Source organism: Lissotriton helveticus, chromosome 2_1 (genome assembly GCF_964261635.1).
Source record: "Lissotriton helveticus chromosome 2_1, aLisHel1.1, whole genome shotgun sequence".
NCBI lineage: Eukaryota > Metazoa > Chordata > Amphibia > Caudata > Salamandridae > Lissotriton > Lissotriton helveticus.
In genome coordinates this window covers 1,644,912,659-1,644,935,204 of record NC_136059.1, presented here as the reverse complement: position 1 = coordinate 1,644,935,204, position 22,546 = coordinate 1,644,912,659, and the positions used below count along the sequence as shown (strand labels likewise).

General features: G+C 44.0%; 1 protein-coding gene across 2 annotated transcripts in view; it reads right to left on the bottom strand.

Moving 5' to 3' along the window:
- The window catches only part of PAPSS1 (3'-phosphoadenosine 5'-phosphosulfate synthase 1), a 266,540-nt gene that overhangs the window by 197,394 nt on the left and 46,600 nt on the right, over positions 1 to 22,546 (bottom strand). For both annotated transcript variants that reach the window (XM_078676598.1, XM_078676599.1), the window contains exons 2-5: positions 16,753 to 16,867; positions 12,006 to 12,241; positions 8,978 to 9,116; positions 4,727 to 4,845 (exon numbers count right to left, since the gene is read on the bottom strand). In XM_078676598.1, the coding sequence (XP_078532724.1) occupies positions 4,727 to 4,845; positions 8,978 to 9,116; positions 12,006 to 12,241; positions 16,753 to 16,867 (609 nt within the window). The remainder of the gene's footprint in view (positions 1 to 4,726; positions 4,846 to 8,977; positions 9,117 to 12,005; positions 12,242 to 16,752; positions 16,868 to 22,546) is intronic.

The window sequence follows — 22,546 nt, the reverse complement described above, 5'->3', positions numbered from 1 at the left end:
AGGGTGGTACTGTAGCGGGACTAACAAGCCTCATAATGTATCGGAAGCCAGCGTTTACCAAGGACATGGATACCAGCCAATTGCAAATATGGGCGGAGAGTAGGCGAGGCTTCCCCAGTACTTCCACAACATACCCTACAACAGCATGCCTCGCAGAGCGAGCAGCGCATGCACGCTTCAACGCTAGGCTCAACCTAAAAAATGAGTAACCAAAAGTGAGTTGAGTATGTATCTAATAATACACCTAGCATTACACAGACTATAACCACATGCATAGCATCAGTTTAATCATCATAACCTACTGAGCCCACTGGCTGGCTTGCATGCAAATCTCTAGCAAGTGTAATAGAGAATTACGTAAAGAGAGTAATACCTCAAGGATTCAAGGAAGTGGGTTTGTGCAAAGTGGGAAAACATTTTGTGCAACTTCTTTGCCTTTTCCTGCATATGAGTGAATCCAGCAGTATTTAGTTATGTTGAAATGAGGGCCACGTCCCAGCTCTGCATGTTTCCTGTACTGATATTCAACTGCATCTCCCTTCCCCCTCAAATGGGGTGATCTTTGGGAATACCAGCCAAGTTCCATCATGCTACGTGGTAGCAGAAATAAATGTACTCTCAAGTCCGCCTCGACCGGTGGGGTTTGCCAGCTTTGGCCCTACTTAACCGCATGCGTGCGGGCGGAATTCCGCTCGTACGCGGAGTTTTGCGAAAGCGCATGGTACGTGACGAGCTGGGCTCGTCATCAGCGTAGCAGGAGGCTACCTCATGACGAGCCCAGCTCGTCATCAGCGTGGAAGGGGTTAATCAGATAGGGTAAACATGTTACTGCCCATCTTTCTTGAGCTCTCAGCTCTGCTGATTACATTCCAAGTGCCCTTTGGGCTTCGAATATACCAAAAGTGATTTTAGCTGTTATCGGAGAGCCTAGGAAGAATGTTCGTAACACAAAGATTAGAGAAATAAGAAAACCCAAGACCACCTTAGGTAGAACCTTTTGATGTTGACGAACATCAACCTTTGCTCTAAGATTTTCAGTGAGAGGTTTGTATTCCGATAAAGACTGCAGTTCAGAGACTTATCAAGCAGATTTTTCAGCAACCAGAAAGACCACCTTCCTTGAAAAACATCTGGAATTCTATTTATGCACATGGGAGAAGGGAGCGAATAACAGCCAAGCCATCTTAATATCTGCATTCTCCATTGGTGCCAGTCGCCGTACTGAGAGAAAAACTCCACTATGCTCTTTCAAGCAATACTTGCGACATCCGCATATTGAATACTGCTAGGTCAACATGCTTTGGTGATGTTGTTTACAGACATTGTCATTGGTGAGCACTCCACCCTGCCACTGCTGCTGTTTTCTGTACATACACTTCCATATGGGGTGAGAACCTGTGTAGTCCCATATAAGTTTGTCCAATTACCATTAAAAAAAAACACATCCCTTATTTTTTAGGCAGCCTATGGGAGCCTTTAAAGACTGTATTGCTGTAATCTATACTTCGGCAGGGGGTGAGTATTTTAAGCAGAGGACACCCAGCCTATCCTATCTGTACTTTCACTTTAGATGGATCCATAATCTGGAGTCGGTTCATAAAATTGGGTTCATAAAATTAATTGTGTCTGATTCACGCTGCATGTATCATTGCCGCAGTGTTCCAGCAGAATCAATTAAAGGCACCTGCCTAGTCGACCAAGCGTTTTAGGAGCCTGAGCCGCAATGCACCCAGGCAAGAAATCCCTTCCATGGAGCCCCACTCCTTTTGTTAAGGTTCACTCTTTTCCTTTACCATTATGTACATTAAAATTAGGCATCTCAGTATCTTCCAGTGGTTACTCTTCAGCTATGGGAGATCCTGCCACTTGCACTTCAGCAGACTGAATAACAAAACACTCCACAAGGCCCTGAAGATGCACTTTTTTTGTTAGCGGTGACATTTTTAAACCAAAGCAGTCTTCTTAGTAATCGCTCAGTCCTAGCCACCAAAATGCCTCTCTGTATACGTGCACTTCGAAATCTCTGCCTTACTCAAATCTATCCAGGAGGGCACCGCTGACGGAGGAGGTGAAGGGTGGGCACACAAAGTGAGATGTTTTGATCCTGGCAGACACCTCTCCAAGATGGTGCCACAGAGCTTTTTTTATAGTGCAGACGAATACAAGGGTGCTGGCAGCAGACACCAGTACTTACCCGGTTCAGAGGGGCACTGGTGGGAAGGCAAGCACCAATCTTCAATATTGGTTAGCAACTTCCGGGCATATTTTAACTGGGTATTCGGCGCTTTCTCCAGAAAGGAGAGGTCTGTGGCATGCAGCAAATGGTCAAAGCAATATGTATCCCAAGAGAGAGCTTGTAGGTTTTCTAAGTGGTAACTCTACAATTTTCAGACATTTCCCAGCGCAGAGGAAACACTGGAAATCAGAAATGCACGCAGTATGGGTATTAGAGGAGGGACTTTCTTGGTGAAGATGTGCAGGCCAAGCAGCCAAGGTCGAAAAAGGGTTTAGGGGGTCATTTGTTCTCCAGGAGAGATGGGGTCTTGCAAGGACTGAATACGGGACTATGTAATCCTTCCCAGATGCTGCAGGCTTTACCCTGGGGACGCTACATGGGTAACATCATGCCCATGCTGCAACAAGGAGCTACGCTTCAATATTTGCACACAAAAATACCATATCCATGTGTAAAACAACATCCACCCAGTAAATGCACATTTAATAAAGTAGCGTGTGCATACACACGTACACTTATAACCACACACCAATACATGAAGGGAGAATTAAGAACCTTGTGATGTTTAGGGGCCTGAAAGATTTTACTTGTTTGGGGGAGGGGGCAAAAAGGGCTCCTCTCCGATTTGGTAAAATGGCCTGTGCCTCTCGCTGTAGTGTCAACTACCAGTCACCAATTCCCTCACTGCCTGCTTAGGAGACAATAGTCATACATTACCCTGGGAGGGGTACACTTTAGGTGCACCACATTCCAGCAGGGCCTTGCAGACAGCTGGTAAAGCAACCCAAAATGTCAAGTAGGCCTACAAATGCAGAGTCAACAGGGGGCAATGGCAGTGTTGTGATTGGTGGGGACGCCGACCATCCAGGCGCCTATGGTGAGGCCATTTTTTCCATGTAGGCTGCATTGCAGCCTACGTGGAGAAAGGGCAGAGTGCGCATGACTGCTTTGGTTGGACCTGGGGCCAACCAAACAGTCAGCACCCTTAGCAGTGTGCAAGCCACTCCTCCCCTGCCCTAGAGTAGACCCGCCTGCCCCCAAACACTTCTGCTTTCTCGCAGTGCGGGAAGCAAAAAATAAATTGGTAGTTTTACCATTTTAGGTTTCTGCTTCTCGTACTGCGAGAAAGCAGTGGGGCGACGCTCCTGCCAGATTGTCATTCACTGTGGTTTATGGGCATCAAAGACAACTCTTACAGGGAAAAGTTATGTGCCCTCAACTACTCTCCTTGTCGAGTTCCCGGAAGGTCTTTTATAATGCAACCCTTAACAGGCTTGGGCACGTGCACCTATTAAGCGACGTACCGTGCTGCCTGCATGGAGGACTTAAGGCTCCGACCCTTCAATCCACCACTTTCTACGGGAACGAAAGGCCCTAAACCGCCCGAAGACTCCTCAGATCGATAACATTACGAACTGCACGTGTATCCTTTCTGCTGCAGAATTATGCAGTTTCTGCATCGGTGCCTTTGATGCCCAGGCTTTGAGGGCAATGTAGCCACGAGCAGACAAAATAACGGAAGAGAACCGTACCCAACCGCTAGATGGCAGGATTGCCCCAAAGAACGGGATTCATTAACAGGTCACTCTGTAAAAAGTAACGGAAAGCAGACGCGACAGTGAGCCACATCCAACCGCTAGATGGCAGGATTGCCTAAAGCAAGCGATTCATTAAACCGGCTCACTCTAAAAATTTAGCAACGTGCACAGCCATTAAAGGGCACATTATCCAGGTATAGTTTTTATTTGCCATGCTACAATTTCTTAACATCCAAAAGGCGGGGTCGTACTAGCCTATAGGGCAAGTGGGCAGAGAAGGGCTGGTCTGAGAGGTCAAAATATGTACATTTTTGGGAGGCTCTTGTAAGCCTGTTGTATGGCCTGGAAGGCCGGATTTAATGTTGACTTTTCTGATATTACCACAAAACATTGCCGGCAGGTAGCAGCAATGCATGCATCCGATACCTTGCAAACATATACAGCGCCTTCGAACAAGTTCTCAAGTGCCTCGATTTCCAACTATGGGCCACTTTATAACTTTCTGATTAGGGAGGGGGGTGGGAGGGGAGGTTTTGGATTTAATTTTGGTGCCCAGGCCTGTTTTCTGTTCCAGTCCTACCCCAAACAGGTATGTCTCAGTGTTCATTAATTATTTATACTAAGTAATTATTATGTTTATTGTCCATCGACGCTAATAATTTAACCTTCTGCCCCCTTTGACATCTTCCTGGGGAGCACGGATACAAATTGTTGATAAAGAAGGGCATTATGGAATAGTAGGACACCAGCAAGTGAAAAAAACAAGACGGAAAATACAATCATTGGCTTCTTAACCCAACTCCTATGCGTTATAGAATATATTTGATAAGAAAAAAAAAAGTGATTCATGGAAAGTCACTGACCCCAAAAGCACACTGTTTAGTCTACCCAAGACAACTGCTTCCCTCCTTGCCAGCATTTTAAATGTATGCGGTATAGCGCCTAGACTTACCCGCTCTTGCAGGAGCTCCAAGACTTGTTGTATGGAATCATTCACTTCGCAAGACTCTGTCTTCAAGACCAGCTCGGGAGCTTCGGGCTTCTCGTATCCAGAGTCGATACCGGTGAAGCCTGCGGGACACGGGAAGACAGAAAGGATCAACCCCAGCAGACTATAGGAAAGTCACTCTATTTTAAATTACTATTGCAAGGATTTTTAAAATAAAAGTAGAGGGGACAGCCCGAGCTGCTGGAGGTGCCACGTTTGTGATTTGGTCAGTGCTTTAAATGGGCAGGTACTGCCCGGTACGGAGTACCAGCACTTTTTTATTTTGAGCGGGAAAGTACTGGCACTTCTCACGAGATTTGTAATACTTTTAATTGGAGAGTACTGGCACTTCTCGCAAACATGCAGGTACTCTGGTACTGAGTACCTACCTGCACTTCTATTTTTCCATTTGAAGCACTGGATTTGGTGCCCAGGGGGTGATTTGCAAAAAAAGGGAACTCCCTCATCACATCCCTATTCCCTGACCTCACGAGCATTCGCTGGAATGTGAGATACAATAAAAAAACACTCGCCATGATCACTTTATGCGTAATCAACTCTGTAATGGGCAGCGGCGGCTGCTCTGCTAAGGCGGAGAAGTGTGGAAAAAGGTAAAACAAAATGATAACATTGTGTTATTTTATTTTTCCGAGGCCATTTCGCGGGTGGGGCCGTCATCACAGCCAGCAGGGGGAGGAGTGTTTGGGGCTCTTAATAGCGCATAACGTTTGTCCGGCCATCTTGTCTAGCCAAACAGTCTCACGTTCTTAGCATGTTCTTCACCAGGCTGTATTGCATAGCCTGGGTGGAGACCATGCACAGGCTCCCACTCCCAATCAGAGCGCCAAACCAGGGCACTCAGACCAATCACAACACTGCTTTCACGCTGGAGACAGCAGCATTGTGATTGGCTTAGGGGATTCTGTGTGCTTCCTGCTTCCCAAAGAAACAGAGGAGAGGCAACGGCCGGCAGCCAGGTAACTGACATTTTTTTTTCTACCACCCCCATCCCCGCCCCACCCCACCCATAACTCTGTGGCAGCCGCCAATGGTAATGGGGCACACGAAAGGCTGAAACGAATCTTTCATCAATTGTGCAGCTGAAGTTAATTACTATTCTGAATCTTCAAGGGACTGAGAGTTCTACCATGAAATACGGAATACAGTTTTATTTCAGCGGATACTGGAGATGCAAGCAAAGCTGTTGACCTATGATAAAGACTCAACAGCCCTGAAGACTCATATTTAATGGAAATAAAACGTTGGCTAGGTCTGTGTTTTGGAATACATTAGATGAAAGAAGACTACTTTTTAAAATTATGTACTACATGCAAGTGCATTTATACTTCTGAATCAAGCAGATCGAAAGATTGGAGCCACAAAATTGTAAATCATTAATTAATGGTGCACATTGTGTGGTATGGGAGGCAGCAGTGGTTCCTCTGTGGCAGAGGACGAGTGACGCCCCCCCCCACCCCAATTGCTGGGCAGAAAGCGTCAAAATTAAAAAGGTAAAAAAAAATACATTTTATTTTTGACTCTTTCTGCCATCAAACGGAGTGCGAAGGCAGGCCAGTACCAGAGCGTCACTGCTGCCAATGACTGGCACCAGTGACGAGTGGGCACTTAAGTTTGCATTGCGCATGTTGGTTTGGCTGGCTACCTTGTTATGGCCAAACCGACGTGCGCAATTCAAACCTTTCCAACCCGGCTGTCTTGAATAGCTGGTTTGGAGAGGAGGCACAGGACTACAGTGCATTTTGGAGCATGGAGTCAGCCTGCTCCAGCCAATCAAGATGCTTTAGAACAGCGTCTTGATTGGCTGAGTGGGTTCGCTGTGGGCTTCACGCTTTGAGCACGAGCTGCAGAACGAGGAGTAAGTGATTTGTTTTTGTTAATGTGTATATTTATGTTAATGTGGATATTATTGTGTATTGGTAATGTGTATTAAGCTTAGGTGTATATGTATATTTGTTATGTGTATTTTTTTGCGCCCCCCCCAACGTGATATACCACCAACCACCACTGATAGGCGGTTAACATCAAAGAAACACATAGTTTTCTGTTGGTTACACCAGCGGATCAAGCCCATGGCCAGCTGGGCTCTGGTGAGTTTACTAAATGATTTGAGAGTGCGATGATAATGGCTAAATCTACTATTTGTAAACTAAACATCACCAGTGTCCTTTCTTAACAGAAAAACATGTATTAAGAAAGAACTTGCCACTAAAGCCACATATTTGTTTTCTTGCCTAGGTTGACACATTTTGTTTCAATCCTGAACATAGCCCTGCATTTCAACACAGCTTCCCAATACCCCACACAACGTTGAAAAATAAGTATTTCTGTTTAATGTGTCCTTTAGATAACTTACTGGGGTAGAGTATTCAGTGGTGGGCTTTTATGGCTCTTCTTTAAATAGTTCCACAGACACATGAGGGCCTGGGGAGTCGGATATTTAAAAGAACCAGCGCATGCAGGATTTTCTTGTGTGAGCTGGGGCCGAGGGATACAATGTTACAGGTTACCTAGAGACCCATTCATGGGCTCTGTTAACTCGGCTTTTTGCCAGAGGTTGTACAAGGCTTTTTTGCTGCATGCATGGATTAGATCCATGCATGACTACTACAGTTAAATTGGATCCTTTCAACTTTGAATTGTGGACTAGGAGCCTTGAGCCCTTAACCGCATGCGCGCTAGCGGTTTTCCCACTGTGCCTGCGTTCTTTTTAAAAGCCGCGTTACATGACGAGCTCAGCTGGTCATCAGCGTACGAGCGCCGTAATTCATGATGAGCTGAGCTCGTCATGAGCGCCGAAGTGGTTAAACGGATAGACTACCATTGGATTCTGTACCAAGTTTTATCTATGCACCGCTGAAGGTTGAACCCCCCCCCCCCCCTTTTTCGCTTTCTGTCCTGATGAAGACCCGCATAGAATGTCACAATTCACCTCAACTAAAAGTCTGGTCGAAGCATCAACATACTTTTGCAAGACAGGATTGAATACTCAGATCCTTATGGAGGGTGTACATTGATTTATGGGCCACCTATCTCTAGCATGGACATATCTTGAATATTAGAAAATACACTCAAATAGTAGGGTGACCAGGCGTCCCCGTTTTGCCAGGACGGTCCCAGTTTTTAACCAGCTGTCCCAGCAAATTTCAAGAAATGTAGCTAATGTCCCCGTTTTTAAAGAGGGTGGACTAAAAACCGTGGGAGGTGTTTTTTTTATGTTTTACAAAGCAGGGACAGTTAGCAATTGTTTCAAGAAAGCAATTTAATTAACATGCAAGCTACTGGGTTTAAAAATTGCTTTTTATGTATGTTCTTACAGCCTGTTCTGAAATTCTCTGCTGAGGAGCGCTCTCATCGCTTGAAGTAAAATTGTAGTCCTATTTTTGTGAAATGTCCCGGTTTTTGGCTTTAAAATTCTGGTCACCCTATCAAATAGGCTTATTGCAGTGGCCTGTGAACACTGATCGGTCTATTGTTTTTTTGTGCTATTGTCATTTATTATTCCTTCCTCTTACGTGTCACTTTAACCTCTATGAGCACTTTTTTCTTGCACTATATGGAGCAACCACAATAACATTCAATATGTATGCATTACTGATTGATAAAATATAAATTGAATTTATTTAGCAAATTGTATTTGTGGTTGGTCTGTTTTTTCTCTCTTACAATGATCAATTTGCGTTGATTGAGATAAGTGAATTAATATTGTATTTTCCTTTTCGCTTTTGCCACTAGGACCATTTTGTTATGTATGGAACTGTACCCAGGTCCTTTGGCCATTTGGGTTACCCCATTAGTCCGTGAGGGCCCTAGGTAGTCGGATATTTAAAAGAACTAGACGGTGCATGATTTTTACGTGAATGTGCCTTGCACGCACACAATGCATAAGCTACCGAAGGCCCTGGGTAGTGTAATATTTAAAGGTACCAGCAAGTGCATGATTTTCCTTTGTGTGTGCTATGCTTGCACACAATGCATCAGCTGCAGAGGGCCCATGGGGAGTCAGATATTTAAAAGAATTAGCTGATGAATGATTTTCCCAAGTGTGCGCTTACGCCTGTACACCAAGCGCGAGCTGCAGAGGGCCATGCGTAGTCTGATATTTAAAGGAACTAGCGGAGGCATGATTTTCCTGTGAGAGTTCTATGCATGCACACAAAGCGTGAGCTGCAGAGGGCCACGTTGGCACATACAAACCTTTGATTTCCCCAGCTCTGGCCTTCTTGTAAAGCCCCTTCACGTCTCTCTGTTCACACACGTGCAAAGGAGCATCCACAAATACCTCGAAGAAAGGCAAACCAGCTGCCTCGTGGATCTTCCTGGCGTTGTTACGATCCTAGGAGACAGAGAGAAATGCCAATCATCATTCAAAGAATCATTAGGTAGATTGGGGTAACCAGGCTTATTGTAAACATATACATTATAAATGCAAATGTGAAAATTTCACTAAACAATTTATTTTGTTTGTTGACTGTGGCGAGCACCAATACCTTTGTTCCTTCAAGGTGTGCGCGCACTTGAGCGCCTGCATACCACATGACCATGATGCGTATTAAGAAGCTGCGAGCACACACATATGAAGCGTACAATGCCAAAAAAATAGGTGCTTTATTTTTCCTTTAGACTTCAGAAAAAGGCAAATGTTTTCTAGCAAAACAAAGCCTGCCTCCTTTATCTAACTGAATGAGGCGTCCTATATTGGTCTCCTAGGAATGTGACAGCAAGAATGCAATCAATATGCCTATGCCTCGCTCTGCCTATGCCTCTCTCTATGCCCCCACCTCTCTCCTTCTGCCTCTCTTCCTCTGCACCTCCCCCCCTCCTCCACCTGAACGCCTCTCCCCCTTCGCCTCACTCCCCACCTCCACATCTCGCCCCCCACCTCCACCTCTGTCCCCTCTCTCCCTGTCTCTCCCCGACTCCCTTCCTCTCCCTCTCTCCCTGCCTCTCCCTCTCTCTCCCTCTCTCCCTGCCTCTCACTCTCTCCCTGCCTCTCCCTCTCTCCCTGCCTCTCCCTCTCTCCCTGCCTCTCCCTCTCTCCCTGCCTCTCCCTCTCTCCCTGCCTCTCCCTCTCTCCCTGCCTCTCCCTCTCTTCCCCCTCCACCTCTCCCTGTCTTTTTTATATGCATGGCTCACTAGGTCCTAAACCAGCAGTTCTTAACCTTTCGACTTCTGTGGACCTCCACTGACTCATTACTGGGATCCGAGGATCCCCACTCAGTCAATATGGGAAGCCAGGGACTCCCCACCTAAGCAATTTCTATGATTTGAACCTCAAAACAATTCACAAAACTACAGAAACAAGTATACACTAAACAAATGCTCAAATATTTAAATATTTTGTTTAATTCACAATCACACACAGAAAAAGTTTTCACATTCTCAATTTTGCTTCTTTATTTGTATATACTTAATTAATGTTAATATACTATTTTTAATATTTAACTTTTTTTTTTAAACAGTTGCGGCCACCCTAATCATCCCTTGTGCCCCCCCCCCCCCCAGGGGTCCTGGGCCCCCCCAGGGGTCCTGGGACCCCAGGTTAAGAACCACTGTCCTAGCCAAACAAAGTGAGATTACTGGAACAGATTACTGCCCAACAAGCAGCCTGAAGAGCTGAGATTACAGCAAAGACTGTGCTACAGTTTTAGGAATAATGAAGCAACTCCTTAAAACCTGCAACATTCCCCTTAACATACCTGAGAGACAGGGACTTCTCGTAAGCGGCCAGCACAGTAGACAATTGCTGAACTACTTGTGGGCACCTGGTTTTATAAGATATGCTGCTCAATAATGCTTCAGATTAATTTATGGTTGTAGGTAAGTGCTCAGCAACCTTGTTTTTTTGTATGCCAAGAATGTTACAGCACAGACATGGTATGCTTAATGTATCACACTGAAGAAAACACCAATAGGCGCTCGTTTAGCTGGGGGCACATGCATCTGTGCATATCGCAACAATTGTTAATAGCACTCTGGATGGAAGGTTGAAAGCTGGGCAACCAATCAGTAAGCTCCCATCATTCTGTGCTGCCACCGCCCAATGTTCCGCTGGTTTGCTGCCGACCCTGGCAGCGCTGCAGGAGCGGACTCTTACCTGAAACATACATTGGAAAAAACATAACTCCAATGTCTTGCAGTGCTCCCTCAGCCTCTTCTCAAGCAGCCAGGTAAAACACATGGCTGTTCAGGCTCCTCACTTTAATTATGCTAAGCCTGAGGTCAAATCAGCGACAAAAAAGGTATAAAAACTTTCTTTACGTTCAGGGCTGAACGCTGTGGACAGTGATCAATTTACCTGCTGTTGCATTCGGATTTGCAGGATAAAAGAACAAAAATCATCAGGGAAGTAATGGCAACCAAGCAGGAGTGACAACAGGCGAGGCAGTGCTTAATTTGTTCTGGTGGCTACAGGTGATGAGTACCGGTAGTCATTTCTGGAGGCCAGGAATGATTTTTCAGCATCGGACTGTGACCCAGAGGGAAAGACACATGCTAAAAGAGGAGAAAGGAAGAGGAGAAAGGAAGGGGAGAAAGGAAGGGGAGAAATATGGCCAACAGAGGCAAAAGAAGAAAATAAAGGTAAAAAGAACATGCAAGGGTGAAATAAAGAGAGAGGAAGTGTAGGACAGTAGAAGAAAGACACATGAGGATGAATCGAGACAAGCTAGCCTTGGTATTAGCTAACCCTGGCTTCCGACAGCTGGCTACTATGAAAATATTTGGGTACCTGCACTTTAAGCATTTGGAGTATTAGAAAGTGGGGACATAAGAGTACAAAAACAAATCAGAAGCAAGTGAGGGCAAAAATAATCTAACTGCTGGGAGTCTCTTTCTACAGGCCTTGTATGAGTCTCTCCTCAAAACCGGTCCAATTACACTCCTCTCCACCCAGCCACATGTATAATGCTCCACACACCTGTACCTCTGGGACATCCTATGAGTCACTAGTTCACAACTACGTCTGCAAATTCAGTTCCCAATAAGGGTCAAGGTTTAATGTCTTCCTGGGGAAGAATGACAGTTTGAGGGACATCATGTAGCAGACAAGATATACACAAGCCTTGTAAGGAGAGGGATCAGTAGCTCAAAGAGGTTGCTACTGCATCATTCGGAGCGCTGTACAGAACCGATCTCAATACACAATCCATAGGTTGACGCGCCAAACCTGTGGCTTGTAACACACACAGATCTCAGCAGGGTCTAACTCAGTAGGCCATCTTACCTTGGCATACGGGGAAATAAAACTGGCAATGCACACCAGGCCTGCATCGGCAAACAATCTGGCAACCTCAGCAATTCGGCGGATGTTTTCTTCGCGGTCTTCTTGCGAGAAACCAAGGTTTTTGTTAAGGCCCTGACGGATGTTGTCCCCGTCCAGCGTGTAGCAAGGTATGCCATGGCACACAAGGAGCTCCTCCAGTGCCATGCTTAGGGTGGTCTTTCCAGCTCCAGACAGACCTATAATGGTAAGACACGTGTGCCAATCAGGCAAAGAAGAGGTCCTTTACAACCACTAGTCACATTTCACATGACTGCTCAACTGGCATACGAAGGCTACTCGCACCCACTCACCGATCCCTCCAGTTTTACTTATAGACTCCCACCCCGATTTACCGGTGAGCAACTTTTCAGGGGCACGCTTTAAGGCCATAAAGGGACATGTACTGCACTGGCAGGGACCAATGCAAGATGTACTGCGTCCTTTGCGATAAACAAACTGAATAGTGCGACATTCAAAGATACAGCACTACACCTTGTATAGTACAAATGCGATTACACATGCAGCATTTTCTCAATCACAAATTCTAATTGCTTCAATACCAACCTGCTGGAACAACGCAAAGCAAGAAACAAAATGAAGGAGAATGAAGCTCTCCAATCTATAGATTAATCATACTTTTGATGGAATACCTAGCCAAAGTGTCCGCCCTGGGGCTAGGTAAGAGGGCGCCTTGGCTGCTGCCTTGCAAATTAGATCGATACTCTATACTCTGCATCTCCGGGTTCTGTATTTCACCATTTTTGACTTACTGTGAGGGCAATTCACCTGAAGAAGTGCAAAGCAGTTCCCAAGCTTTCAAGGTTGCTTGATGAACTGGCAAGGCAAGCAGGCCGGGACTGGCCTTAGCGGGCATCGGGCGTTTCACAGGGAGGCTGGAAGGGTGGGGATGGGATCTGCAGTGGTGGGGCCGGTTTTGTTATTGGGGGCAAGTTTGACAGAGGTGCTACAATATCGGCCCCAATAACAAAAGCAACAGTGTTTCACGCCTGGACCCCCTTCCTGAGGGGAGGGGGGGGGGGGGAGTACACGGTGAGAGGGGGGATCCCAAAAAATTGCCAGGGCTGCTTTAGGTTCCTAGTTCAGCCCTGAAGGCAAGTCTACTGGAGAAAGCCACTGTTTTATTCCAGGGATTTCCCATTGGCTACCTGTGCAGCTAGTGGTTTGTTCCAGCTTTTGTGCGCAGATGCAACAGCATGAGAATGTACTGCAGAAGCAGATTATTCTGGAGAGCACCTAAGAACTATGTGGATTCTGCAGCTAAGCAGAGTAGGGCAATATGAGAGCCAGGGCGTTGGCTGGTGGCACTGCTGACCAGACTTGCAGGACATCTGAAAGGACAGATTCTGCTCTAGGTGAAGTCACCATTTATCTTGGAAGGATATAAAAAAGTAATAACAAGGCAACATGCCTTTTCCCATTTATGCACCAAGGATCTGTAACAACATTCCTGTAACCATAAAGACAGCCCCAAGGTTGCTCCAATTTAGTAAAGAGTTGAAGATGCACCTCTTTTAAAGAGCACTACATCAGAAAGAAATAATCCACAATAGCCTTCGAGCCTGATGTAGTGGACTCTACCGGCCATTAAAGGCCCGCTCCAGCGTTAAAGGCCCGAGCCAAAGGAGTGAACTGTGAACAAATATTGGAATGTTGATGGTCCGAGCTTCTACCAGCCATTAAAAGCCCGCAGCACATCATTGTCTTCAATGGAGAGTTCAACGTTTCTATGTTCAAATAACCAGCTCCCTCTCCTATCATTTATTGGCTGAAGGCTTGCCTTTCACCCTCTGCAGCACTGTGCAAGCTTTGTGGCTAGGTTCACGCTATACAAATACTGAGCACCTTTGGCATAAGAACTTTTTTCAAGAAAAGACTGAACTTAAACTATCTCCGATTCCCGTGGATCTACAGCATTCTACTGCATTTTATTGTACTTTAGCAACATTACCATTTATATAGTGCTTCAAAGTCATAAAGATGTGAGATCTGCATATGTTCATGGAAACTCTTTCACAGCACTGGGTTTCATAAAGTGTTTGTTGTGTTTAGACTTATATAAAAAAACTAGGCGAGTTGAGAGAGGTTTGGAGACGTGCTCCAACGTCACTGCATATAACCGCAATGCGTTGAGGAATCATTGGAAGATAGATCCTGTTGAATGTGTGAACACCCACTGTTTTATGTAGGACCAAGCTAGAAAATAACAGCTATAAACATGGGTAGAGACAGGTTGTAATGCTCTTCAAGATAGCTGCAAATTACTCATATTATTGCAGGGATCAAGTTCTGCAGTTGAGCCATTGGAACGGAGAATACGGTTCCAGCATTGTAAGATTTTGTGAAGAAATGGACAGTCAGGAGTCGAGCCAGTCTTGACTGAAGAGCTCTGTATTTGTGGCCAGTACAGATTTGAAGAAACGGACAAGACCAGAGCCATGAATGGCACGATGAGCTATGGATAATGCTTTGATGTTGGGAAGTCTAACCAAAGGCAGCAAGTGTAGAAACAATGTTTAATAAGTTGTTTTGCAGCTCCTTTCTGGATTCTCTGTAGCTTCAAAATCACTTAGAATGTTGCCCTGAGGTAAATGCTGTTAGCATAATCTGGACTTGGGGACCTGGGAAGGGCATGTGGGAGGATTAGGTATTTATCTTTAAGGTGGACTGCTGCAATGGTGCCATAAGAGCATGCGCGCAGTGCAAAGGATAATTGGCTGCTAGAAAATGAACTTGTGAATGCTGAAGAGTTGCCCAAGATACACCCTTTAGCAAAGGATTATGGGGGTCAAACCTGTCTATGTGGGCTCATTATCCAAATTCTGATCTAAGTGTAGCCAACAACACGTGACCTTTCGGCAAGAGACTTCAAAATCTATGGTTCAATTATACACAAAAGTTATTTTGGAAACTAGCTAAAAATAAGCCATCACCCAAAATCATACATTATTCAAACTGACCACCAAAACAAGAATGAAAAAAAAAGATATATGTAAGATCTACTTATGCACTGGGAATGCGCTATAGAAGAATGATCGCCATAATGGATTTCCACAGGTCTTGGAGGAATACAAATAATGGCATAACTTATCTGCATCATAGAACACCAAATATTCGGCGTTATTTGTGAAATACTTATAGTGTTGAACAAGTATGGAATGTTTTGGTACAACTGAAAAAGGAGCGTAAAATGCATCCAGAACGCATCGGCGCGCCTCATCCTGGACATCCCCCAACACAGCCACATCTCCGAACACCTGAGAAACCTGCACTGGCTCCCCGTCAGCAAGAGAATCACATTCCGACTCCTCACTCACGCACACAAAGCTCTCCACAACCAAGGCCCAAGATACCTCAACGACCGCCTGACCTTCTACACTCCCACCCGCCAGCTACGATCGACCAGCCACGCCCTCGCCGCCGTCCCCCGCATCCGAAGAGTCACAACGGGAGGAAGATCCTTCTCCTACCTGGCTGCCAAGACGTGGAACTCCCTCCCCATCCACCTCCGCCTGACCCAAGACCACCTCTCCTTCAGGAAGCAACTCAAGACCTGGCTGTTCGAGCGGTAGCGAACCCCCTTCCCCCATCGCCTTGAGACCCTACGGGTGAGTAGCGCGCTATACAAATGCTTGATTGATTGATTGATTGATTGATTGAAATGTAAAATAAGTATAACTCAATTTGAGCACTGGTAAAGTTCCATATATTACAATATCCATAGATGCTCAATACAGCCAGTTCAATTGAAATTAGTTCTTCTGGAGTCTTGTATGTGTGTTCAAATTCAACTTTATTGATGCCTTTTTTAAAACAATTGTCAATCAGCCCAGCCAACGTGTTTTTCCTTTAGGACTTCATCAGGGTTGGACTATCCATGAATCAATTATCCCAACGTTGTGTAAGATGCTCTCCCACATCAAGTGTCTTCATCGGACAAAGTCTTAATATCAGGTGGTATAGTACCCCCTATTCCATCTTCATCGCCTGTGTCACAGCAACCAATACGCAGAAATGTAGCCTGCCATGAATGTTTTGGATTTATATTGGTTAAAACAAATGTACTAGCTGTTGTAATTCATGGGTCTACCTTTTAGTCAAAACAAATGAGCTTAGTGTGCATTCAGTTAATAGGGATAATGGCTTCCCTCCCTGTCCATCTGATCTCCCAATGCACAAAGCTGCCTGTGTGTAACAGAGCATGCATAGGTCACAATGTTCACTGGAAAGGCATAAGAGTAATAAATACACTACTTGATGAATGTGTCGCAAGAAGAATCAATATCAAATACACATTAACTAGTTGACAATGCAGAAGCACAGCGGCTGAAGACAACTATACGTCACTACAGAAGTTCTTAGCGTGCAAGTGAACAGACCGTTCTTGACCATTACTCTTGCCATTGTGTTTTCTTTGTCAAATTTGTTTTCTTTTCTGTATGATTAAAACTCGTATTAGTGGTTTGGCAAGAAGAGAAATAACAAAGGACACTTGAAAGATCTCCTTGGCTCAACCAAAGTACTAAACCTCAACACTAGAACCAGCTTAGTATTTACAGAAAAGGATCTCAATGAATGGGGAACAGAAAAGAGCCCACAAAGGCTAAGTGAATTATGAAGAGTAGAAAGAAGTAGAGGATTATATTTCAGAGCTTCTACAAGACTATAAAATAGATGTATGAAGGACTACCTGTCAGCCAGACGGTGCAGCCACGAAAGCCACTCCTTGCTCCAACCACTTGGCCTCTCTTGTTTCTGCTGACATGGTGAGCTTGGTAGGTGACATTGGTCGCCCTCTGCATCCCCTGTACAAGAGATTGTTAAATATGTTAGTCAGGATACAATGAGCACACAATGTTGCATAAGGCTTTAATAACCTAGTACACAAAGGTAACGAGTAAAGGTAAAGTCTATTTTGTGTGAACTTAACTTTCACCTGCAGAAAATAATGAACCAGAAAGAAAGATCCGATAAGGAATATGCATTAGAAACGGACAGTCTGAGCATGAATCCGTTTTTTTCAGACCCGCGCATATATCACTGTTTACGCACAGATCAGAATTATAAGTTGACTGTTATTTAGTGCAGTGGATGATTATCGGATGTGTTAAATACCTCAGCTTTCGTTAAATTTCGGCAGGTCAAACCTCACGGAATTGAACTGGGGAAAGTCATGCGGTAATTACCATATCATGCGAATTTTAGTGCGTTAAATACCAAAATCTGCATGTTATTCCCAGGAAACTAGAAATAGTTGCTAATTATTGAACCCGATAAATTACAAACCCAGTGGGATCATTCTTTACCAGGCGCGATAAGTAGCACTCATACTTCTAATTAGGCCCTTAGTGTTTAAAAGATCTGAAAATTGAAGATCTTCATATTCTTGTGCTTCCTTAGCTCAAAAACAAACGATGGACAGTGGACTGATGCATGAACTGAAAGCTAAATTGTTCTGTACCATTAGAGTATGAAATCAGTATTTGATAGTTACATACCCCTTTCACCTAAATGTTGAGGTCTACGCGATGTTGAGGTAGCAAGCATTGGCAAAGCAAATAGGTCTAGCTAGTCAAGTAAAAGCGCTCCTTCATTAACTGCAGATTTTGTGGGTGGTTGTGTCAAGAAGGCTGTGTGTGGTTGTGTGAAGGAGGCTGTGCGTGACTGCGAGAATGAGTCAAAGGTTGGATGAATGAATACACAGATTGATGAATGGTTAAGTGCATGGAGGAAAGCAGGATTCACAAATTTTACAGATCGAGTCCTCAGTATTCAGAAGTGATAATGGAATAGAAAATGCATATAATTGTCACTACTATGCCACAGATAGTCTTACAGTACACCAGGGGAACACTGTGCCAAGAATGTGCGAAATACCTATAAAACAATTAACACCATTACACATGTGAAAACTTTACACCAGAAGTGGGTGCCACAGATCCAACAGCCTACAATATGGCATGAACTACTACCAATATACCAGTGCAAGCATTACAGAGGAGCAGGCACAACTGTGTCAAGCATGCCCATAGTACGTTACACATTACCACCATTGTGCGTGCTCAGATTGGCTGCATCACTCTGTAATCCTTAGGCCACGTTCAAATTTCCATCATCGCGAATCTAGATTTGCCTCAGTACTGCGCATCACTTAATGCATGTTTTTATTTACGCCATCTCTCATGAACCATTGGTGCATATTCAGATTTGAACCACCACTCAGTAATTAATAATGAATGCCGATATTTACTCCAAAGCTGGCATAGTGCTCAGGCATCTGCTCAGACCCTATCCAAATGGCCATATTTGCAACTGGACAGCACAGGGCATACACCAAAATGTGGCAGATCCACTGCCTACTACAATTAAAGTGCCACTGAAATCAGTGCACTCTAATATCGCAGAACGAGCGTCCACCACTTCTTGGTGGATGGCACGCATCACACAACTGACAGTGCGCTCATGTCGGAGTGAGGCTTCGGCCATTGTCCCGCTCACCATCAGGATTGAAGACTGCTGAAGCCTGGCTGCAGTACTATGCATGCTTACTACTGCCAGCCTATGACTCAGTCATACACACAGCACCACCACTTTACAACAATAGGTTGTTGCCAATGGACCTGCCAAACACACCATTGTAAAAGTCCTGTCGCACAAGGCACTGTCGCACCAAGACCATGACTGACTCATCTGCTCAACCTCCACCATGAGTCCATCTGCCAATGTTCTCACGCACACACACGCAAACACATGCAAAGACACGCAAACACACCCCTCTCAGCGGGTGAAGCCTTGAGTAGCGCGCATAGCCTCCGCTATCTTTCCGCGGCGAACTGGCTCCACCATCCAGAATTGACCACCGTTCCTTGTCCAGCCTATCGGTTGAAGTCGCAGACACCGACTCCTTTGCTTTTCGGACCTGTACACTAAACAAGCAAAACCCCATACACCATGACTGAAATGTGGGGTGCTCCAAAGTGTGAACAACAGTTGGAACAAGCAATAGCCCAGGAAGGCTGTTCCTTGGCTGCTCTGTAGTTTATTATGCACGAATTTCAAAAGAGCCGACAAAAAAATCGAATGCTTTGTCTGCCGTGCCTAAAAATGCACCCGAGAAGTAAATAACAGGGCCAAACAAAGCACTTTATCAAAAAGCACACCGAGTACAAGATACACTCACCTAATCAGTATTCAGGATTTAATCTCTGGCAAACAAGGCGGACTCGGCTTACGGATCAGGTACAGCATGCCCAGCCCACAGATAACATTAATTTAAAAAACATTTGTGTTACAGCTTACATAACTGCAGAGCAGAAATGCATTCCAGAAGTTTAGGTACTGAAAAAAGAAAAGTGGTATCTAAGGTGTCTGGTAATTATATTGGAGTTAAAGCAACATTATTCCATTTCCCATTGGTGGGAATCAAATTCTTTTAGGATGGAGACAATTAAGTACTTTAAAACAAAATGTACGTTTGTCAAAGGTTTAGGAGATAAATGAATAAAGGGCCCCGTCATGCTCTGCGAAACTACAAGTATTGTCCAGCAGAGGGAAGGAAGATAGGTTTAGCAACTGTACCGTGCGTGCGAACAGAATCCATTTCGGAGCCAGGAATTGGCTACAATAACCTTTGGAATATTAATGGCTTGCCACAGTGAAATCAGACATCAGTTTCAAGGCGATTCAGACACTCTCCATTCCATCATGTATCAGTGCGATAATTTAGAGCTCGAGACGCTTCCTTGCTACAAGGAAATATAAATACAAGAAAATGAGAAAAAGGTTTTCTTTTCACAGCTCGGATGTGAGAAAAAGCAGAAGGGGAAAGCATTACATTTAACTCGGTTCTGTCCGGTGCATGTAGAATGCAACGTAGATAGGGTTGCTAGACCACAGCCTAACTGCTAAATATCATATTTCAGTCCTGGATTTTTATTTAATTAACCAGTCCGATCTGGGAGGTCTAGACTAGCAGTGCTTAAACCAATAGTACAAAACTTGAATTGAATAGCATCAACACACCAGATCGGATTAGTAAAAGGCCAAAAACTGAACTTTGCCTTGTGAATAATGTGATCTGGCTATCAATGTATATTATATATAATAATATAATTCCACATTTGTAAAGCGCTCTGAAACGAAGACTCTATGAAGCCGGCATAGAAGGAACTGCTCTAGACTGGATTGCATCCTACCTTCGAAACAGAACTAATGTCATCTGTTCCCCACCTTTCTCGTCCAAACCGTACTCCACAAAAGCAGGGGTCCCTGAAGGTTCTAGCATCTCGCCCATCAGGATGTATAAGAACATAACAAAATAGCCCGGCCGCAACTTTGGCTTCCAATGGAATGGACTATACTTTACCTTGAATCGGCATGGCTCAGCTGCCCATTCCAAGATGGCATCTGTTCCCGTCTAAACAAATTCCCCTAACACGCATTATTAGGACTAGGAGCCCTGGTCATGGGACTTCCTTTTTTATATATACCACAACATGCCATTTCAAACTTTAACTAATGAAATAACAACATGGACAAACATTTGTGTATTTTCTTCGGTCTTAGTAAGCACATCCTAATTACGTGGGTGGTTTACTTCCAGTTCAATAGGGTCAACCAAGGCATTTAAAATGGCGACATGAATACGGACGCCAAACACAGCGGATTTACCCGATGACAAGGAACATTACCCTACGGTGATCGTACCTTAAGTAGGTGACTTTTCTAGTCTCCCTGGGTCCTGGCTTTCATATGACGCTTTCGACATCGCTGTCTTAAGGACCTCTTTTGCAGAGATGCGGCTGTTTTACAATCACCCACTCCTCCTGGCATAATTGTTTGTTCATCATTTTTGCATTGAATATCTTATATCGACATGCGGAAGTTAAATAATGGCTTTTCTATTCCGTGCAAAGTATTTATGTAACATCATTTCCAGACTTGCGGTGGCTAAACATTTGCTTCTTTCATTTTGCATACTGTGTGCCTTCCATATTTCTAATCGGGCTATTAAAAGATGCATTTCCCTGCGTTCTACCTGTCTGACTTCATTCTCAGATAAACGGTGTTTAAACAATCGTTTCGTTTGCCCTGCACATTGAAGGCTTCATGTCTTTGTAAATGGGCTACTATACAGGTTTCTTTTCCCAAATAAATTCTGCCTTGAGGTGCTATATTGTTAAATGACTTAACCTTTCAGAGCGTTTTGGGGAACTTTAATACCCTGTTGAGTGGGCCAATATACATAACTGGAGACCCGCCTCTGCCTTTGACCTTGTATCCTGAGGCTGTCCATAGACATCCGTTTTTCTGCTATCATATGGTCACGAGTGCTTGCAAAATAACCTTTGTACTTGGCAAAGATAAATAGTTACAAAACACAATATTATTTATTTCGACTAGAAATGCATCAAAATTATGTAGTTTATCGTATTCTGTTAAAAGACTGTACCTGTCCAAATAGAAGAACGTTATTCATTGCCCTCTGTGGAATGTTTTATACTTAAAAACGAATAAATTGCCGCACAATTGTCAAATCTGTATGTATTTGATTGTAATTGGCGTATTTTGTTATGCCTGCAGAACTGGTCACCATCTGATGATGTCTGCCATATTTTATGAAAATGTATGAAAATTGTACCGGACATACTATCATCCTGGAAAAATACAAATAGGTATCTCATATTGGGCTAACCTTCTGCGCCTAGATTTTATACAATATCTTTATAAATGCATGTCACCATCACGGGGCTCACTTTTGGAGAGAAAAAAAATCCTTCGCCACTAACAACATCTCTAGCTATGTGCATGATGAAAAATTAGAACCAGGATACATGCCAGCACTTTCAGTTGAGTAAACTGCACAAAACTGCACAAATCTTAATTTTTGGTATGACGACTGTGCATTTGGAGTCAAAGGATCTCCTTTTCTTTGCCCTTTTCCTTCCTTCTTACAGCACTATTCCTTAAACGCCCTCTTGGTTTTTAATCCTCACTTTTTTTAACTATCTGGAATAAGGCACATCACACAGCACGGTTTCAATATTTTTACTTATCACTCTTATATTACTCTAAACGCGTTTTAACTCTCCTCTTTATGGAACCTACTTGTTCTAAATACTTACATTTATTCCTTTCTTATTTAACCAACAGCCTTGAAAAAGCCCTGGCTTTACTCGCCACGCGGGGCGAAACATGTGTCGGCTGTTCTTTTAGCTCTTCTTAAAACCACATTTTCAAAAGGAAAAATAAAGAAGAAATAAGAAAAAAATAAGAAAAATATGAATGAGTGAAAATGGATGGAATAAAGTGAAAAAGCATAAATAAAAAGAACTACTTTCCCTCCAAGCATCCTAGTACTGTACTATTTCTATGAAGACAATACACCCATTGATGGGATGAACATAATATTTTAATAGGAGGATTACATGCTCACAACTTTTCTGTTCACATTCAACAAAGGAACCTCCGCTTTAAAGGAGCAT